Here is a 16,969-nt window from a genome sequence, read left to right as displayed (position 1 = left end):
ATTGCTCTTACAGAGTAAGTTGGTGGATAGAGATCATGAGGTTTATGCATCACTGTCAGAAGAGATATGTGTATTACAAAAGCAGTAAAAAAGGCTATACGTAGTGCATGTGAGTTGGTCCCTGAGGCGTACAAGCAGAAATTTTGATATATAAGGAAACAGCCTGGACAGACCTAAATTGAGTTTGGGAGGGTAAAGCGAAGTAATTTTGACTTGGATACAGGCATTAAAGGCAGAGATAATGTATGAAGCTCTTAGAGTACTAATTCTCTTGGAATAATGTAAAGATACACTTTCTCCTATAGTTAGGACCCAGGTTGAAGATCAGGGAGTTAAAACGGCTAGACAGGCAGCAGAGATGGCTGACGATTATGAGCTGGTCCATAAATCTAAACCCTTAACCCATCACCCCCACAAACCTGAGAAGGATAGAAAATTGGAAGGTGAAAGGAAGGTGAGCAGCCAGAGAAGAGAAGGGACAGTAGGGAATTCCCAGGAAATTCCTCCTCAGACCAGAAAGGAAGGTGCTGAGGGTGGAAATGACAATTGAAGGCCTAAGTGTTTCCATTGTAACAAGGTGGGGCATGTTCGGGCAGATTGCTGGAAACTAAATGGTAGACTTATTGCAGTAGTAGGAACGCCTAAGGAATCCCCAGGAAAGGTTGCATCAGAAAATGAAATGGTTGTTAAAACTGTAGCAATGATACAGGTGAATTGTGTTCCCTCAGAACCTACAGGAAAGGGGGATATGGCTCAGGACAATCCAGTGAATTCTTCTTTGATTACTGGGGAAGAAAGTCAGACAATGAGAGATTCTACATGTTTTGTCTCGAGGGGAGAAGTGTTCCATTACTCCTCCAACAAAATAAGTAAACAGATCAAAATTTTGAGAGATACTGGGACAGATCAATCATTGATGATGGCTGAAAATACAATTTGTGTTCCAGGCGGCTTTAGGAAGGAAAAAGTATTAATAAGGAGTATTAATGGAGTTTATGAACCTGCACCTTTGCGTGAACTCAACTTACAAAGTCACTTCTTAAATGGAATTGTTACGGTGGGAATTATTCCTAGATCACCTATTGAAGGGGTGGATTTTATTCTGGACAATGATTTGACTAGTGGAGACAGCAATATGGCAACGACTGTATTGCAGCAGGCAGTTGATCATGTTGATCTTAAACAACTCCTGAAAACTACTAAGATAAAAGCAAAAAACTGCGGATGCTGGAAATCCAAAACAAAAATAAAATTACCTGGAAAAACTCAGCAGGTCTGGCAGCATTTGTGGAGAGCAGCACAGTTAACGTTTCGAGTCCGAATGACCCTTCAACAGAACAGTCGTTCCTCTCCACAGAAGCTGCCAGACCTGATGAGTTTTTCCCGGTATTTTTGTTTTTGTCCTGAAAACTACTGTAGCCAAAAATGAGATGCTTACTGCAGATAACAATCAATTGAAAGAAAGCCTGATTAACATAGAAAACCAACTTTCATGTGTGAAAGAGGAGTTTGCTAATGAAAAACGAGAATTGGTGAGAACAATTGAGAGTCAGTCACAGAAAGTAGAACAAATGACTGAGGACTTGAAATATCCAAATGATAAACCTGTAGAAGCAAATTTAACAAAGGTCAATCTTCAGTTAAACCTCGATGAACTTCAAGCAGCAGTAGTCCCTATGGCTTATCGTGGAAAATGTCTTGAACAGGAAGAGGAATTGCTTAGTAAATCAGGTTAGTTGGTTGAATGCAGAATTAAAAATCAATACTAATGAACTATTAGAACTTTGTCGGGATTGGAGTAATGAAATTCCTGAACTTCAATACAATCTGGAGAAAAGTAAAGAGATGTGTGGTATGGAGTGTCACAGTTCTGAAGTTGTCCTGTGACTAAAAACTCCTCACCGAATTGTTTTCCGTTCCTTAATTCTAACCAAATAGATTCATTCTTTGAACACTCTAGTATATTGTCCCCCTGTAGAACTATAATATTAACTGTAATATTAACCTTACCGCCACTAGCCCCTTCCTAGCCTTTCTCTTCCCTATCCCACCTGAATATATTGTAGCTAGGAACGTTTCATTCCCATTCCTGCCCATGTTTAAGCCAGGTCTCTGTTATAGCCACTACAACATTACCGCAACTTGCTCTTCAACCTTATTTGTAAGGCTTCTCGCACTGACACCACCAAAAACACGCTAGTGTATGTTGCATTTAATAAGAATGTTAAAAAATAGGAGCTGGAGTAGACCATTTGACCCTTCAAGCCTGCACCACCATTCAACATGGTCATTGCTGATCTTCTACCTCAACTCCATGTTCCCACACTATTCCTTGCTTCTCTTCGCATCCAAAAATTTCTCTTTGAAGATACTCAACTTGTTCTACTACCTTCTTTATTCTGCCATAACTCCCAATTTTCTATGCACCTGTTTCTCCTCGTTGCTGCCACATACTTATTCCCCTAGCCCTGCCAAACTAGTTGAAACTCATGCTCCAGGCAATGTCAGTTTGTCCTTGACACAATCTACTGTGATCTACATGGCCCCAAGTCTGAAATCTGGGCTTCCTCTGCCTTTCTGTAGCAAGGATTTTACTAACCCTTGATAGGCTGGTCCTAACTTTCATAGTGTATTTGGAGTATGGAGGCACATTTTCATTAAGATACAACTGCATCACTCAAGTGAGTCCTGGCCAACCTATAACCCATTAAAGTGTGGGTTGTAGGCTAAAAGTGAAGCAATTTAATTCTTGTTTAGCTCTCTTTCCTCATGGGTTGAGACTAAATTACACTCCTGAGATCATATTGTTGTGGGAAAAGATATAGGCTCTCAAATTTGCAGGGTCTCCTTTCCCTGAAATGGAGCAGAAACCTATTCCATCCTAGGCCTTGCTGTTGGCCCCATTCCAAATTGCAGGGAGGAGTCACCTGTACAGCCAGGTTGAGTTCATTGTGGTTCAGATGTTAACCCCGTTATGCCTATGAAACATTTTAAACCCTCACATCCCGCCAATATCTTCAGTTCCCAGTGGAGTTATCATTCTTTTAGCCTGAAGGTAACTGATATCTTCCAGGACCGATGTCCTTAATCTGGTGAGGATTTGGGACTTTCCTGGAGGCCTTAATGAGAATCAGGACAGCTCTTGGTTGGCAGGGATTCTGCTGAAGCCTATAATTCTTAGGAAAGTATGGAAGATCCTCAAAAGCAGCCCCATTGACATGATACCGTGAAATTGGGGGGCATGCATAAGATTGCTTTCCCTTACCCACCCTCATACCCCACCAGTGAAATTTAAACAGCGACTGCAAATGGGCTTGAGCCAGGCAGACTTTGGGTTCCTGGTCCCTCTGGGCGAAAGTATTCCTTTCAGCGCTCTCCGACACCAGCAGATGTTTGGGGGTGGGGGCGGGGGGTGGCAAGGTTTTTTTTGTGACCTCTTTTACGAGGCATTGAGCCCCTGGAATGAATGGACAGAGGAAATGAGACAGCAGAAAAACATTTGAAACTTCTATTTTTATAAAGGCTGAGTGCATTTCACTACACACAAGTGCATCAGTGACAAGGTACAAGGACTGTCACAGCTTTTTAAAAAATATATTTAAGAGAGAAAGTTATTTAACTAGGCAAGCTTACCAACAAATAACATGGAATTAGTAGCACTGGACACCCAATTACAGAGTCAAAATATCTGCTCCTCGTTCAAATGTTTTTCTTTACTAAAACTCGACGAAAAACAATTGCCCTTTATTGGTCACCTGCTGATCACAAGGCCAACCTGTGCTTATCGGAAAGTTCTCTCGCTCCTGCCCTTCCCACTGTTCACTTTCCTTGCCTGCCCTTTGTTATTAAGGGTGGTCGATCGGCTCTTTGAGTGACCATGGATAATAAGCGTTTTGTCCTGTGACAGGCTCTCCTTGTGGCCTTCGGACAGGTGGCGCAAGTCTTGCAGGTAACATCGGGCTATCTTCAGCATCTTGGTAAGTGTGTTCTTCAATGTCTCTTGTTGCCCAGCTCCTTGTACAACAAAAAAAGGCACTATGTTTAATAATTAGGATAAAAATTCAGATAGAAATTTACAGCACAATTTCAAAATAAGAGAGAAGCCACTTAGGACCGAGTTGAGGAATTTTTTTTTTACCCAGAGGGTTGTGAATTTTTGGAATTCTCTACCCAAGAGGGCAGTGGAAGCTCAGTCATTGAGTATGTTTAAAGCAGAGATTGACGGATATCTAAATACCAATGACATAAAGGGATATAGGCATAGTGTAGGAAAAAGGCATTGAAGTGGATGATCAGCCATGATCGTGTTGAATGGCAGAGCAGGCTCAATGGGCTGAATGGCCTACTCCTGCTCCTATGTTCCTTCCTATATTCCTAGCACAGAAACAAATCATTCAGCCCAACTGGTCCATGCCAGTGTTAATGCTCATCCTAAGCCTCCTCCAAGCTCTCTTCATTTCACCCCATTGGTGTATCCTTCTATTCCTTTCACCCTCATGTGCTTATCCAGATTCCCCTTCATCTCTGAATTTTGCAATCATATGCATTTTGGTAGAAAGAATACAGAGGGGCAATATAAGCTAAATGAGGCTTTAAAAAGGGGTGCAGGAACAGAGAACTGGGGGTGCATGTGCAAAAGTCTTTGAAGGTGGCAGGACAGATTGATAAGGCTGCCATAAAAGCATATGGGATACTAGTCTTTATAAAAAGAGACATAGGGTACAAAAGCTAAATCTTTATTAACCACTGATCAGGCCTTAGGTGGAGTATTGTGCTGAGGTTTGGATGCCACAATTTAGGAAGGGTGTCAAGGCTTCAGAGAGGGTGCAGAGGAGATTTAATAGAATGGTACCAGGGATGAGGGGCTTCGGTTGAGCGGATATCTGAAGAAGCTAGGTTGTTTTCCTTGGAGCAGAGAAGGGTAAGGATAAATTTTAATAGAAGTGTTCAAATTTAGTGAGGAATTTCCAAGGGGCTGTCAGGGATGGGCAATAAACGCCAGGGGCGCCCACATCCAAGGATGGACAAGAACAACAAATATCACTGGAACAAAAAAAGAAATTGCAAAATGCAAAACTCTGAGGCGCAGCCTTATAAGCACTACATAAACAGAACCTGGCTCAGTAAATGATAAAATCGGTAAGCAGTTAAGAATAAAATGAGACAGAGCAAAGTGCCAATTACTTTTAATCCAACGTAATTGAGGAATCTTTTCTTTTGATGTCACCACTAAGTTATGTTACTACAGGGGAGTTCAGATGAAGGCATACCAAGCATAATTCTCACCGAGACATAGAATTCCAGCCTGGTATGCTCATTGGGGTGAAGGTTTGGATCCAAAAGGAGCATTTCTTGATGACTTCGCTGCCAAGTTTCAATCCCCTAAAGTTGAAACTTTCTCTTAAAGTTGGTCGTCATTATTTCAGGAGTTAATTTTGACGTTAACTTCTGCTTTTAGTTAGTGTGGCACTCTCATCAAGGCCAGGAACTCAGTTCAGACCACTTAAGATCCAAATGGGCACCAGTTTCAATATTAAAGTAACTAGAAGGGTTTTAGATTTTAAATACTTGAAAGAGGAAAAATTGCTGGCACAGGCTTGTTGGGCTGAATGGCCTCTATCCATGCTGTACTATTCTATGGTTCTATATTTTGCATTCTCTCACGCACTCAAAACGAAATACAATTTGGTGCAGGGTTGATGAGCGAAACAGTTCTAGAAATAACTTAAAAGGTACTACTTGAAAGCATAAAATTCTGATCAAGCCTTTGGTCATATAAAAAAAAATCTTTGTTTTTGGGATGTGGTTATCACTGGAAAAACCAATGTTTGTTGCCATCCCTAATTGTCCAAGAGAAGGTGGTCCTGAAATGTCCTAATATCTTCTTATGTGGCTCAGTGGCAAAGTTTGCCTTAACCACTCCCATGAAGCATCTTGGGACATTTTACTGCATTAACAATGCTATATTAGTGCTCCTCCTTGTTGAATACAACTTGGAAGAAGCACCAAGAATAGCAAGGGTTTCAATGCCCATCACCAAGAGTTTCTCAGTAGCACTACTACTGACCAGGCTGGAAGAGTCCTGAAGTACATATCTGTCAGACTAGGTCTGCGGTTGGTGGTGAGAGAGCCAAAAAGAGGGAAAACCTACATGATTTAGTCCTCACCAATCTACCTGTCACAGCTGCATCTGTCCATGGCAATATTGATAGGAGTGACCATCACACAGTCCTTGTGGAGACAAAGTCACACCTTCACTTTGAGGATACCACTCATCATGTTCTGTGGCACCATCACCGTGCTAAATAGGATAGATTCAGAAAAGATCTGGCAGCACAAAACTTGGCATCCATGTGGCATAATGGACCATCAGCAGCAGAATTTTATTTAGCTACAATTTGTAACCTCATGGCCTACCATATCCCTCACTCTCCCATTACCATCAAGCCAGGAGATCAACTGTAGTTCAATGAGGAGTGCAAGAGGACATGCCAGGAACAGCACCAGATTTATCTAAAAATGATGTAGCTTCACCAGGTTGGTATGACACATGCATGCTAAACAGTAGAAGCAGCATGCAGGAGACATGTAAGCGATCCCAGAATCAATGGATCAGATAAAAGTCTTTTGTGAATGGTGGTGGACAACTAAACAACTAATCAGAGGAGGAGGCTCCATAAACATCCTCAACCTCAATTATGGGGGAGCCAAGCACATCAGTGCAAAAGATAACACTGAAGCATTTGCAACCATTTTCAGCCAGAAGTGCTGAGTGGATGATCCATCATGGTCATCTCGTAAGGTCCCCAGCATCACAGATGCCAATCTTCAGTAAATTTAATTCACTCCACATCATATCAAGAAATGACCAAAGGCACTGAACACAGCAAAAGCTATGGGCCCTGACAACAGCTTGACAGTAGTACTGAAGACTTGTGCTCCAGAACTAGTCATGCCCCTAGCCAATCAGTCCCAGTACAGCTATAACAATGACATCTACCCAACAATGTGAAAAATTGCCCAGGTTTGTCTTGTCCACAAAAAGTAGGACAAATCCAATCCAGCCAATTATCGCCCCATCAGTGTACTTTCGATCATCTGCAAAGTGATGGAAGGTGTCGTCGACAGTGCTATCAAGTGCACTTACCTAGCAATAACCTGCTCACTGGTCCTCAGTTTGGGTTCTGCCAGGGCCACTCAGCTCCTGGTCTCATTACAGCCTTGATCCAAACATGGACATAAAGCCGAATTCAAGAGATAGGTGAGAATGACTGCCCATGATAACATTTGACCATGATTGTGGCATCAAGGAGTCCAGGCAAAATTGAAGTCAATGGGAATCAGGGAGGAAACTGTCCAGTGTTTGGAATCATACCTAGCACTAAGAAAGATGGTTGTGGTATTGGTGGCCAGTCATCTCAGGCCCAGAATATCTCTTCAGAAGTTCCTCAGGGTAGTATCCTAGGCCAAACCATCTTAAGTTTCATTGACTATGGTTGTGGAATCACTTAGCTCTGTCTATCGCTTGCTGTTTATGCTGTATGGCATGCAATTAGTCCTGTGTTGTAGCTTCACCAGGTTGACACCTCATTTTTAGGAATGCTTGGTGCTGCTCCTGGCATGCCCTTCTGCACTCTTCATTGAATTAGGATTGATCCCCATGCTAAGTGCTAATATTAGCGTGGGGTGGGGGGAAGCCTGGCCATGAGGTTACAGTTTGTGGTTGAGTACAGTTCTGCTGCTGCTGACAGCCCATAGCGCCTCATGGTTGCCCAGTTTTGAGTTGCTAGTTCTGTTCAAAATCTATCTAAAACTTAGCACGGTGGTTATGCCACACAACACGATGGAGGTCACCTCAATGTGAAGGCGGGACCTTGTCACCACAAGGACTGTGTGGTGGTCACTCCTACTGATGTTGTCATGGACAGATCTATCTGCGGCGGGCAGGTTGGTGAGGGTGAAGTCAAATATGTTTTTCCCTCTTGTTGGTTCCCTCACCACCTGCTGCAGACCCAGACTAGCAGCTATGTCCTTTAGGACTCGGCCAGCTCGGTCAATAGTGCTATTGCCCAGAGTACATTCTGCGCCCTTGCCACCCTAAGTGCTTCCTCCAAGTGGTGTTTAACATGGAGGGTATTGACTGATCAGCTAAGGAGGTGGGATGGGGGGCCGGAGGCGGTGGGTGTTGGTGAGGGAGAACCAGCAAGGTAAGTGTTTGCTACAACTTCTTGTTAACTCTGTGCATTGAGAAAATTCTAGAAACACACAGTGGGTTTACATAGTTTTTAAGCACAGAAACAGCTGTTTGGCCCAACTGGTCTACGCTGGCGGTTATGGTCCACATGAAACTCCTCTCAGCCTTACCACATTCCACCCTATCAGCATATCCTTCTATTCCTTTTTGTTTACATAGCTTTCCCTTAAATACATTTGTGTGACTTGCTTAAACTACTCCTTGTGGCAGTGATTTCCACATTCTCACCACTCTCTGGGAAAAGAAGTTTCTCCTGAGTTCCTTATTGGATTTATTTGTGACTATCTCATATTTATGACCTCTATTTCTGATTTCCCCCACAAGTTGAAACATCTTTTCTATGTGAACCCTTTCAAATACCTTCATCATTTAAAATACTTCTATCAGGTCACCCTTCAACCTTCTCTTTTCTAGATAAATGATCCCCAGTCTGTTCAATCTTATCTACTCTCTCAGTTCTGATACCATCCTTGTAGATAATGTTTGTACCTTCACCAATTCGCCTGCATCCATTTTGTAATATGGAGACCAGACTATGCTCAGTATTCTAACTGTGGTCTAACCAAGGTTCTATACAAGTTTAACATAATTTCTTTTCTTCTGAATTATACTCTTCTAGAAATAAGTCTATGCCTTGCCTGCATTTTTTGGATCACTTTGCTAACCTGTGTTGCTACTTTCAGTTATTTGTGTACCGGTGCTCTAGATTCCTTTATGCCTGTACCCCTTGTGACTCTTATTTTTCCAGGAGTGTATGGCCTCCTTATACAACCTACCAAAATGAACTACATTGCATTTATCCACATTGGAAAAGTAGTTAAAGACTTTGGTACACTTCAGGTACAGACCAAAGCGTTCTGGCTGATATGTTAAACATCTTCACACAAAGTTTAGTAAAAATCTCGCACTGTCTTCCCTAAAAGCTATTGATGTTGTAGCCAATTGAAAATACCAGAACTCAAATTGATAGCTTTTTGTTGGCCAAGGGTATTAAGGGTTACAGAGCCAAGGTGGGCAAATGGAGTTAAGATACAGAATGGCGGCAAACACGCTTGAGGGGAATGAATGGTCTCCTCCTGTCCCTACATTCCTTTTTCTCTTTGCAGAGGCTGATGGCTCTTGCTGTGCAATTCCAGCAATTTTTGTTTTCCTTTTCACCAGTCAAGGGCTTTGATGTCATGAAACAGAGCCACCACTCCAGCAGAAACTCATCCCACCCAGTGCTCTGAAGGCTTGTTTCTGCAATATGGAGTCCTGCTTGGTGCCTAAGTATCCATAATTCGAGCAAAGAAGACTTTCATCCCAGCCACTGGTGGCTGCAGGCCAACCCATAAGTGAAACTAGTCCAACCCAATGAGAGCCCTCCTCTCAAAACAGGTTTCATGCTGAGAACTGATTTTGTAATTATAGTTAATCAAGAAAGGTTTTTATGGAGGAGGTAGGGAGAAACTGATTTCACTGGCAGAATGGTCAGTAAGCAGAGGATATAGATTTAAGGTATACGGGGGAGAGAGTGGCTGAAGACAAGCAGGTATGAAAATCTTTTGTGACAAGGAATCATGTAATTATAGCATGTTTTCTGATCTATAGTGAATGCAAGTGTTCTAGGCCACTTCAAATAGTTGAAATTATTAGACTTCAAGTGGGTAGAACCACTAGTTTTCCCTTTGTTTACCTTCTATTGCCGTCAAGAATATAGACCAATGCATTTGTATCAAATCACCAAAGCGACCTCAGCATTTCAGCATTCAATGCAGTTTGTGCACGTAATACAACATAAAATCCATTCAAACAACGGAACATGACCTTGCTGGATTATGTACATGCGAAGTGAAGCAAAGGACAATGGCTGTGCTTCGCAAACTGTTTTCCAATGTGACCCCATTTTAACTCACCATCACCTTTAAGGCCAATTAGGGGTGGGCAACAAGTGTTGGCCTTGTCAGCAATATGTCCACATCGCAAGAACAGACATACAAAATTCTTGAAAATTAACATGACCCCAGCAACCAGCAAAAACAAAAGAGGAATAAAGCAGCATAGTAACATTCAGTATCTAATTATTAAAGTTTGTGTATTCTAGATCAACATATGATACATTATATAAATATGAAAATGTGTTTTTAAAGTACTTTAAAAATATAATTATTTTTGCATTCATGGAGGTTTCAGCCAAACTTTCCACATTCCCTGGCAACAAGAGGCTCATTGAAGCTCGTCTGGCCTCCAACCCCCGACACACACCTTGCAATCAGCCCTGCTCCCCCACCACACATGGCCCTCTTCCCAACCCCTTCCCCTCCAACTAACTCACTCAGCAGCCTGACCTTTCCAACAGCCTTACAGCAACACTGAGCTGCTCTGGGGTTCCACAAGTCCCTTCATGGCCAGGCCACCACAACTGAAAACTGGCGCTGATTCACTATAATCAGCTGAGATTCAGGTTAGCTGCACCCTCCTGGGTAGTTAGTTCTCCTGTGTCAACTAAACTAGATTGTTTTGAGTTTATTTCCTAAAACTAATTTGGTTAACGAATAACACTTTTCACAATAACTGCATGTTTGATTCTCAGAATGCTCATTTGTATTGTTTAAGAAAGATTTCTACTCTTGTGAGGTTTTTTGTTATTTTATAATGGACGAGTATTTCAACATCTTGCATTTTAAAGCTAATTGCTGTATAATATCTCACTAGATAAAAAAAACAATGTTTGTTTCATGTGAGCTTTTTTAATGCAGCAAAGAATTCTGTAATTTTTTTTTTGCTGGAGATCAGAAGTCACCAACCGTCACACTTTCCCTTCCAGTACACAAGTTTAAACATCTCACTCTCTTTTGACTCAACAAATCAATAAATCATGCACAGTGTAGAATCTATCTCACTAACTTTTGAGAACTTCTAGTCTGACACATTTTCATTTACATCCTCTGCAGCTACTGTTTCCAAGTCTTCCAGAGCGATAAAGATTTCTGCCACAGGCTCTGTTGATCCTCTTTCCTCCTAAGCTGCTGTGCCTGCTGAATCCCTTGGAGACTTAGCTCTGCTGCTCCTCCCCCATCCCCTGGTCCTGCCGAACTTAGGTTTCACTGCTCGCACTCCCCACACCTCCCGGATTCCTTTGTACCTGGTTCCTCTGCTCCCTCTCCCCCCAGCTCCTCTCCCCCCGAAGAAGAAAACAGTTTGGACCAGTACTCTTATTTCCCAGTTTTTACTGTGTTCCATTTTAAGATATATGAGACTAGTTCGGACCAATATTCTTATTTCCCAGTTTTTACATGTGTTCCATGTTAAGGTATATGAGACCAGTTCAGACCAGTACTCTTATTTCCCAGTTTTTAAGGGTGTTCCATTTTAAGGTATATGAAACCAGTTTGGACCAGTATTGTTATCTCCCAGTTTTTTACTGTTCTTTGGTTCTGGGGTCTGGATCCCAGCTCTGCTGCTCTGTCCCCTCCCTCTGGCCTGCCAAACTCTGCGGCTCCACCAAGTGACCAACAGTAGAGTGGGCCCTCCCGGTGGGATGCATGGTAATTCCCCTGAGCCTGAGCCTGATCCTGACCTTATTAATGGCAAAGATTTTCCAGGATTTATGAGATTCTCTCCTCCTGGCTTTGCCTGTGTTGGAGGCGTCAGCGGCTAAAGGGAGGTGGAGGTCAGAAAAAAAATTTTGAAGGACTAATTGCATTATGCAGAAGTCGGAATTTCGCAACCCCGGGACAGGGGAGAAATGGAAAACTTCCTTTTGTAGTGAGTGAAACAGCAGTGGAAACAGATTCAATAGTAATTTGCAAAAGGGAATTGGATAAATAATTTAAGTGAAAAAAAATTCAGGGCTAAATGGCAAGAGGATGGGGGAGTGGGGCCAATTGGTTTGCTCTTTCAAAGTGCTGGCACAGGCAAGATGGGCTGAGTGGCCACCTTCTGTGCTGTATGATTCTATTAGGGCTTTGGAGTTCTGTTTGCAAGCAATTGCAGCCCACACTCAATTTCACCAGTACATCGAGGTGCCTCCTGCCTCAAATAGGGGTTTGTGATGGGTGTGGGTGCTGGGGAGATCTGTAGTTTTGCATCTTTCTCCACTTACTCATTAAGATTTTGATCCATCCCAGTTGCACCAGCAGATTGTGGCCCTACAATGTCCTCTGAAGTGGCCTAGCAAGTCACGCAGCTGTGCAAACAGTGGCTAATAAAGGGAGGGCTGCCCCACCACCATCACCTTCTCAGGGTAACTAGAGATGGGCAATTGCCAGTGTTGCCCACATCCTGAGAACTAACATTAAAAATGAAAAAGATAAGTCAGGTCATGGAAATGCACAATAAGAAAAGAAAGTTGTCCAAATTAAAAACCCACAGAAACTGGGCAAGATTAACTTCAAACAAGACAAGAACAATTGCTAATCTTTCGTCAACTGAGTCAGACTTTGTACAAGTTCATGCTTTGAATAGGTTACTGGATTTAAGTGAAGAGAAAATCTATCCATGGAAAAATGAAGGGGTAAAACATTCAGTTGTGACTTTAGATAAACAGGAGCAGAGTTCTACCTAGATGTTAACTAACCACAGCACAGGACACCTGCACAGATTAAAAACTGAACAAAGCCCAGTGCAACCCTCAATAACCACAGCAAACAAATCTTCAGCTGTCCCTGTAATCTCAATACCTAGTCTTAGTTGGCAGCGCAGGACTGCATTTTATTCTGGACTGATGCTTAAATCTACTTCAGATAGGTGAGTGAATTAAGCAACCTCTCCCCACTTCCCGCTCCAACCTTAACTAAAAAAAAAAACACTTTTTGCAGTTGCTCGCTGGGAAATATAGAGTTGCCAACTTTGGTTGGATGCATTCCTCAAGGGTTCCATTATTAGGCTGAGCTACATTTAGTTGCCTATCGTAAAGTAAAGCAACGTTGACTTTACAATAATGTTATGAGTTGCAGTACCAGTATGCCAATAAGATGATTGAGAGGGGACAAGATATCAATTACGTCAAATTTTAGACTGTCCTAGCAACTAATGAGAAGTAGGCAACAATTCACTGTTCTCGTGAGAATTTGCCATGATTTTTCTCCTGGATGTTGCTCACTTCAGAATCTAGGAAATTAATTTTTTAATTCTTGGAAACTGCAGGACAATCCTGGAGGGTGGGTGACCCTAACCACATGGTAAGTAGATCAGGAGATCCCAGGTTGTGCTGCTTGCTCTCTTTTCACATGGTATGTGTTAAGTTAATCCATCATAATTCCATCCAGTTACATTTCAATCCAGATGCTTTAGGTTTTAAGAAGTTCCAGAGATAGGGAGAGATGAGACCCTGGACAGATTTGATGGAGGGACTGACTGAGTGGATAGGGGAATGAAGTATCCTTTATCTCTCCTGTTCTGGAGAAAACACCTGCCTTCTACACCGAATATCGCTGTTTCATAGAACAGTACAAAACTGAAGGAGGCCATTTGGCCCATCATATTTGTGCTGGCTCTTTGAAGGAGCTATCCAATTAGTCCCACTCTCCCCAATAGCTCTGTAAATGTTTTCCTTTTCAACTCTTTAACTAATTCCCTCTCCAAGGTTACTACCAACTCCAGCCTTGTAAGCCTCTGTGCTCCTGCAGCACTGGTCTCTTACACACCTCCGATTTTCATTGCTCTACACCATTGGCGGCTGTGCATTCAGCTGCCTGGGCCCTAAACTTTGGAATTCCGTCCCTAAATCTCCCTCTTCTCCTCCAAGACACTGCTTTAAAGCTACAGTTTTGACCAAGACTTTAACTGCCTGTCCAAATGTCTCCTCTATGGCTTATTCTCAAATTTTATCTGATAAAGCTCCTTTGAAGAGCTTTCAGGGTGCTATATTGAGGCAAGTTATCATTGGATCTGCTTTCACCACCCTTTCATGCAGTATGGTCCAGATCATTGCAACTCACTTCATAAATAAATCTTTATTTTCCCTCTAGTTCTTTTGCAGATTATCTTAATTGTATGCTCTGGGTACTGACCTTCCCAACCCATCCCTTCCATTCTGAATGTTTCTTTATATGGAATGTTGGCCAGCCTACAGATTATTGGAGCTTAAATGTGTTGAAATATCCCTAACTTGCTATTTATGATCATTATTTTGTTTAAATCCTATACAAAAAACAGAATGAAATTCTAACTTAAGACTGAAAAAGCAATATATCTGTTGGAGAGGTACCTCTTCCTGTTGATGCACTTGATCTCGTGGACCTCTTCCCATCTGTTCCTTTTGAGTCAGCTGCATTTTTCCCGTTTAACTTTGTCGCCTTTTCTACAGCGGTCGCTTGAATGGAGTGTCTGCCTGTATACATATCAAAGAACACCAGACCATGAAACATATGTCAGCCATGTCTCAGTGGGCAGCATTCTTGCCCCTCAAAAGGTCATGGGTTCAAGTCCCACTCCAGAGACCTGAGCACAAAATTCAGGCTGACCCCTCAATGCAGAACAGTACTGAGCGAACATTGCCAAGTCAGGGGTGACATCCGATGTGACTAGTGTCCCATAAGGATCTGTGTCGAGCTTCAATTATTCACCATATTTATTAACGACTTAGGTGATGGGATAGAAAACCACATATGCAAGTTTGCTGATGAAAAAGAAAGACTTGCATTTATACAGTGCTTTTCACAACCACTCAACATCTCAAAATGCTTTGCAGCCAACTAAGTACTTTTTGGAGTGTAGCTGCCAATGTGCGCTCTGCAAATTCCCACAAACAGCAATGCGATAATGACCAGATAACCTGTCTTTGTGATGTTGAATGAGAGATAAATATTGGCTAAGACATTGGGGAGAACTCTCCTGCTCTTCTACAAAATAGTGCGTTGGGATCCTTTACATTCACTGATGCCTGCAGATGGGGACTTGGTTTAACAACTCATCTGACAGTGCAGTACTCCCTCAGTACTGGATTGGAGCATCAGCCTTGATTTTTATGCTTAAGTCCTGGAGTGGACTTGAACCCAGAATCTTGTGATAGAGAGGCGAGTATGTGTTTCTTTTATTCTTTCATGGGATGTGAGTGTCATAGTCAAAGCCCCTTCCTAACTGCCCTTGAAATGACTGGCTTGCTAGCCATTTCAGAGTGTAAGTGAGAGTCAACCACATTGCTGTGGATTTGGAGTCACATGTAGGTCATACTAGGGAAGGACAGACAGCTTCCTTCCCTAAAGGACATTAGCAAATCCATGGATTTTTAGATCAACATTGGTCACCATTACTGAGATTGGCTTTCAATTCCACTAGCTGCTGTGGTGGGATTTGAACCCAAGTCCCCATATGATTACTAATCCAGTGGCATTATCACTACGCCACCAACTTCCCCTAATCAACAATAACTAGGTCATGGCTGACACACAGAGAGGTGGCATTGTAAGCAGTGTAAATGGAAACATAAAATTACCAAGAGATTAAATGAATGGGCAAAATCATGGCAAGTGGATTTCAGTGTAGGAAAATGTGCTGAAAAGCTAGAAACAATGGAGGTCCAAAGAGATTTGGGGTCCAGAAACACAGATTATTAAAATGCCATGAACAGGTACAGAATATAATCAAAAATGTGAATGGAATGCTGGCTTTTATATCTAGAGGATTAGAATACAAGGGGATAAGGTCGTGCTTCAGCTATACAAAACCTTGGTTAGGTTACATCTGGCTACGGTACACAGTTCTGGGCGCCACACCTTAGGATGGATGTCCTTGGCTCAACCATCTTTAGTTGTTTCATCAATAACCTTCCCTCCATCATAAGGTCAGAAGTGGGTATGTTTGCAGATGATTGCACAACATTCAGCATAATTTGTGACTCCTCAGATACTGAAGCAGTCCATGTCCCTAAGCAGCAACAATATTCAGGCTTGGGCTGATAAGTGTCAAGTATCATTTGTGCCATACAAGTGCCAGACAGTGACCATCTCCAACATGAAAGAACCTAACACCTTTTCCTCTCGACATTCAATGGCATTACCATTGCTGGATCCTTCACTTTCAACATCCTAGGGATTACCATTGACCAGAAACTGAACTGGACCAGCCTTATAAATAATGTGGCTACTAGAGTGTGTCAGAGGCTGGGAAGTCTGCAGAGAATAACTCACCTCCCGACTCCCCAAAGCCTGTCCACCATCTACAAGACACAAGTCAGGAGTAAGATGGAATACTCTCAACTTGTTTGAATGCGTGCAGCTCCCACAACACTCAAGAAGCTCGACACCATTCAGGATAAAGCAGCTCTCTTGATTGGCACCCAATCCACCTTAAGCATTCACTTTCTCCCCCACCAGTGCACAGTGGCAGCTGTGTGTACCATGTGCAAGATGCACTGCAGCAACTCACCGAGGCTCCTCAACAGCACCTTCCAAACCTGTGACGTCTACCACCTAAATGGACAAGGGCAGCGGATGCATGGGAACACCGCCACCTGCAAGTTCCCCTCCAAGCCACACATCATCCTGACTTGGAACTATATTGCCATTCCTTCATTGTTGCTGGGTCAAAATCCTGGAACTCCCGTCCTAACAGTACTGTGGGTGTTTTTACATCACATGGTCTGCAGTGATTCAAGAAGGCAGAACACCACCACCTTCTCAAGGGCAATTAGGGCAATTGGCCTTGAAAGAATGCAGCATAAATTAACCAGAAAGCTACCTGTATTCCAAGGGTTAAGTTACAAGGAGAGATTACACAAACTAGAGTTGTATT

The 16,969-nt window shown here is 42.5% G+C and overlaps 1 protein-coding gene across 3 annotated transcripts in view; it reads right to left on the bottom strand.

Annotated features, from left to right (window-relative positions):
- Window positions 1-3,494: 3,494 nt before the first annotated feature.
- The window catches only part of si:ch211-266k8.4 (TBC1 domain family member whacked), a 144,226-nt gene continuing 130,751 nt past the window's right edge, over window positions 3,495-16,969 (bottom strand). For 2 of the 3 annotated variants that reach the window (XM_041197990.1, XM_041197991.1), the window contains exons 11-12: window positions 14,445-14,567; window positions 3,495-4,014 (exon numbers count right to left, since the gene is read on the bottom strand). In XM_041197990.1, the coding sequence (XP_041053924.1) occupies window positions 3,782-4,014; window positions 14,445-14,567 (356 nt within the window). In that variant the 3' untranslated portion in view covers window positions 3,495-3,781. The remainder of the gene's footprint in view (window positions 4,015-14,444; window positions 14,568-16,969) is intronic. The other variant, XR_005944258.1, reaches the window with a different exon arrangement.

This window comes from Carcharodon carcharias, chromosome 10, assembly GCF_017639515.1.
Source record: "Carcharodon carcharias isolate sCarCar2 chromosome 10, sCarCar2.pri, whole genome shotgun sequence".
Lineage (NCBI taxonomy): Eukaryota > Metazoa > Chordata > Chondrichthyes > Lamniformes > Lamnidae > Carcharodon > Carcharodon carcharias.
Note: the sequence above shows the minus strand (reverse complement) of the source record. Positions and strands in the feature narration are given on the sequence as shown.